Source organism: Salvia splendens, chromosome 4 (assembly GCF_004379255.2).
Source record: "Salvia splendens isolate huo1 chromosome 4, SspV2, whole genome shotgun sequence".
NCBI lineage: Eukaryota > Viridiplantae > Streptophyta > Magnoliopsida > Lamiales > Lamiaceae > Salvia > Salvia splendens.
Window position 1 is genome coordinate 35,186,886 of NC_056035.1, and position 2,297 is coordinate 35,189,182.

The 2,297-nt window shown below is 33.8% G+C and overlaps 1 protein-coding gene across 1 annotated transcript; it reads left to right on the forward strand.

Moving 5' to 3' along the window:
* Positions 1 to 1,089: 1,089 nt before the first annotated feature.
* On the forward strand, positions 1,090 to 1,734 carry LOC121800111 (nuclear transcription factor Y subunit B-1-like). The gene has a single exon (XM_042199677.1). It carries the CDS (start codon positions 1,113 to 1,115, stop codon positions 1,605 to 1,607), a length of 495 nt encoding a protein of 164 aa, XP_042055611.1. The 5' UTR covers positions 1,090 to 1,112; the 3' UTR covers positions 1,608 to 1,734.
* The last annotated feature ends 563 nt before the right edge of the window (positions 1,735 to 2,297 follow it).

Genomic DNA, 2,297 nt, shown 5'->3' on the forward strand with positions numbered 1-2,297 from the left:
CTAGTCTCTAGCATATGTATTCTCGGCTCTCTCTCTCTTAAATTCAAAATTTAAGTTTTAAGATTTGGTTAATTAACAAATGAATAAACAATTTATAAAATTGAATTTGTAACACAAATTGTGTTTACTTTAAATAAAAAGTTCAAATCAAAAATAAAATTTAAATTAAAAAAGTCCAACTACTTTTTCTACTTTATTACCTAACTACTTAATCCACTAAACATCATTTTCTTAAACTCCGTGCCCAAAAGTTCCGCCTCAACTGTAGAGGAACGGAGGGAGTACATATCTAACCAACATAATAAAATAAGGAGATATCTTAAATAAAATATCAAATTAAATCAAACTAATTTATAGTATTTCAATATATTTATACAAAAATCAAACATATTCTTTGGGAGGATGGATTCTTATCTGGCGAAATATTTAGCAAGCACTAAACATACTTTTACAATTATTATATAATGGAAAAGATTATATAACTAAATTAATGTCACACCAATTGATAAAGTACTCTGTAATAGAGGTTACCTGCATGTCAGCTTCCATTTGCAGCCAAAAGTGCCACAATTTATGGCTCTTAAGTTTAGCAAAATGTCGCATCTACATATGTATATACTATAATTAAATTGGACTCGTGTATCCGGTCACATAATCTGAATATATATTTATATGATATTTATATATTGGAAGATTTCTATTTTGCAATAGATAAAAGCTAGATGTAATATTTAGAAAATTCAATAAATTAAAGTAGTAAAATATTTTATAAGCTAACCCTAGCTAGCTCCTTTTAATATGGTCTTGATCTGACTCAATTCGCTTACATATGTTTCGAAACAAGTAACACATAAAATTTGTTATTTTATGGAATGGATGAATTTAGTAGTTAAATATTTTATGTCGCTGGCCAAGTATCGTCACACGCCATAAGTTACCATCAAGGAAGGACACATGAAATATGACATAGAATATCTACAATCTACATACACACACACATATATATATATATACAAACACACAACACACACTATATCTATAGTTTGACCAAGAGATTAAAGACATTAAACACAGTCTTTAAAAAAAAAAGAAAAAAGAAGTTCTCCCTCAAGATGTCTGCTTCAAACAACAACAACAACAGCAACAACGACAACAATAACACATTCGTGGAGTCGTCAAAGGCTGTGTTCTCGATAAGCATGGCGGAGAGCAGCTCGTCGACGAGCGAGCAGGAGAGGCTGGTGCCGATCGCGAACGTGGGGAGGATCATGAAGCAGATCCTGCCGCCCAACGCCAAGATCTCCAAGGAGGCCAAGGAGACGATGCAGGAATGCGTCTCCGAGTTCATCGGATTCGTCACGGGGGAGGCGTCCGACAAGTGCCGCAAGGAGCGCCGCAAGACGGTCAACGGGGACGATGTCTGCTGGGCGATGACCGCCCTGGGCTTCGACGACTATGCCCCGCCGCTCAAGAGGTATTTGGAGAGGTATAGAGAGATTGAAGTTGATAGGGCTAATCAGAATCGGGCTGCTAATACTGGTGAAAATCAAATCAATGACGATAATAATTTGTTATTTGATAAACCGCAGAGGGATTCTGCTGGTTGAAACGAAATTATATTGTCTTTTTTTTTTGTTGGAGTTCAATTTGATGGTTTTTTGAGTTAGGGTTCTCGATCAGCTGTGAGTTTTCTTGCCTTGGGTTTTGGATGTAGTTCTTGAACATATATGCAAAAGGAAAGAGGATTTATTTTTTATTTATTGAGATTTTTTTTAAAAAAAGTAGTGATGTATGTGTACAATCTGAGCTTATTGGCAACGACTGCTTCTAAAGAAGTATTGAAATTTGTGATTGTACTAGTAGTATACTATACTTAATCTGATAGTTTGGTGTAGAGTTGGCCAATAATGATTCATCATTCATGAGTATTCAGTTGATTTGGGGTGGTGGTAAGCACAAATGAAAAATCCCTTTTATCTGGTTTCCTCTTACTATGGATTCATGTAATAATTAAAGGATTTCTATATATATGATTAGAAATTAGACTAGTTTTTATTTATAGTATAATCCAATTTGCAGGAACACTACTCTTTGTTTGGTTATTCTATGCAATAGCTCACTGAAGCTTATCACTCGCTATCTTCTAATGTAAAATTACACATTAGATATACCTGATCTTGATTTGACGACAAAGCTCATTTATCAATTATATGAATCTTGTTATAAAATGATCATAAACTTGAGGAGGGTTGTTACTTTTGTTGCCAATAGTTAGACATTTAATCAAATTTAATTTT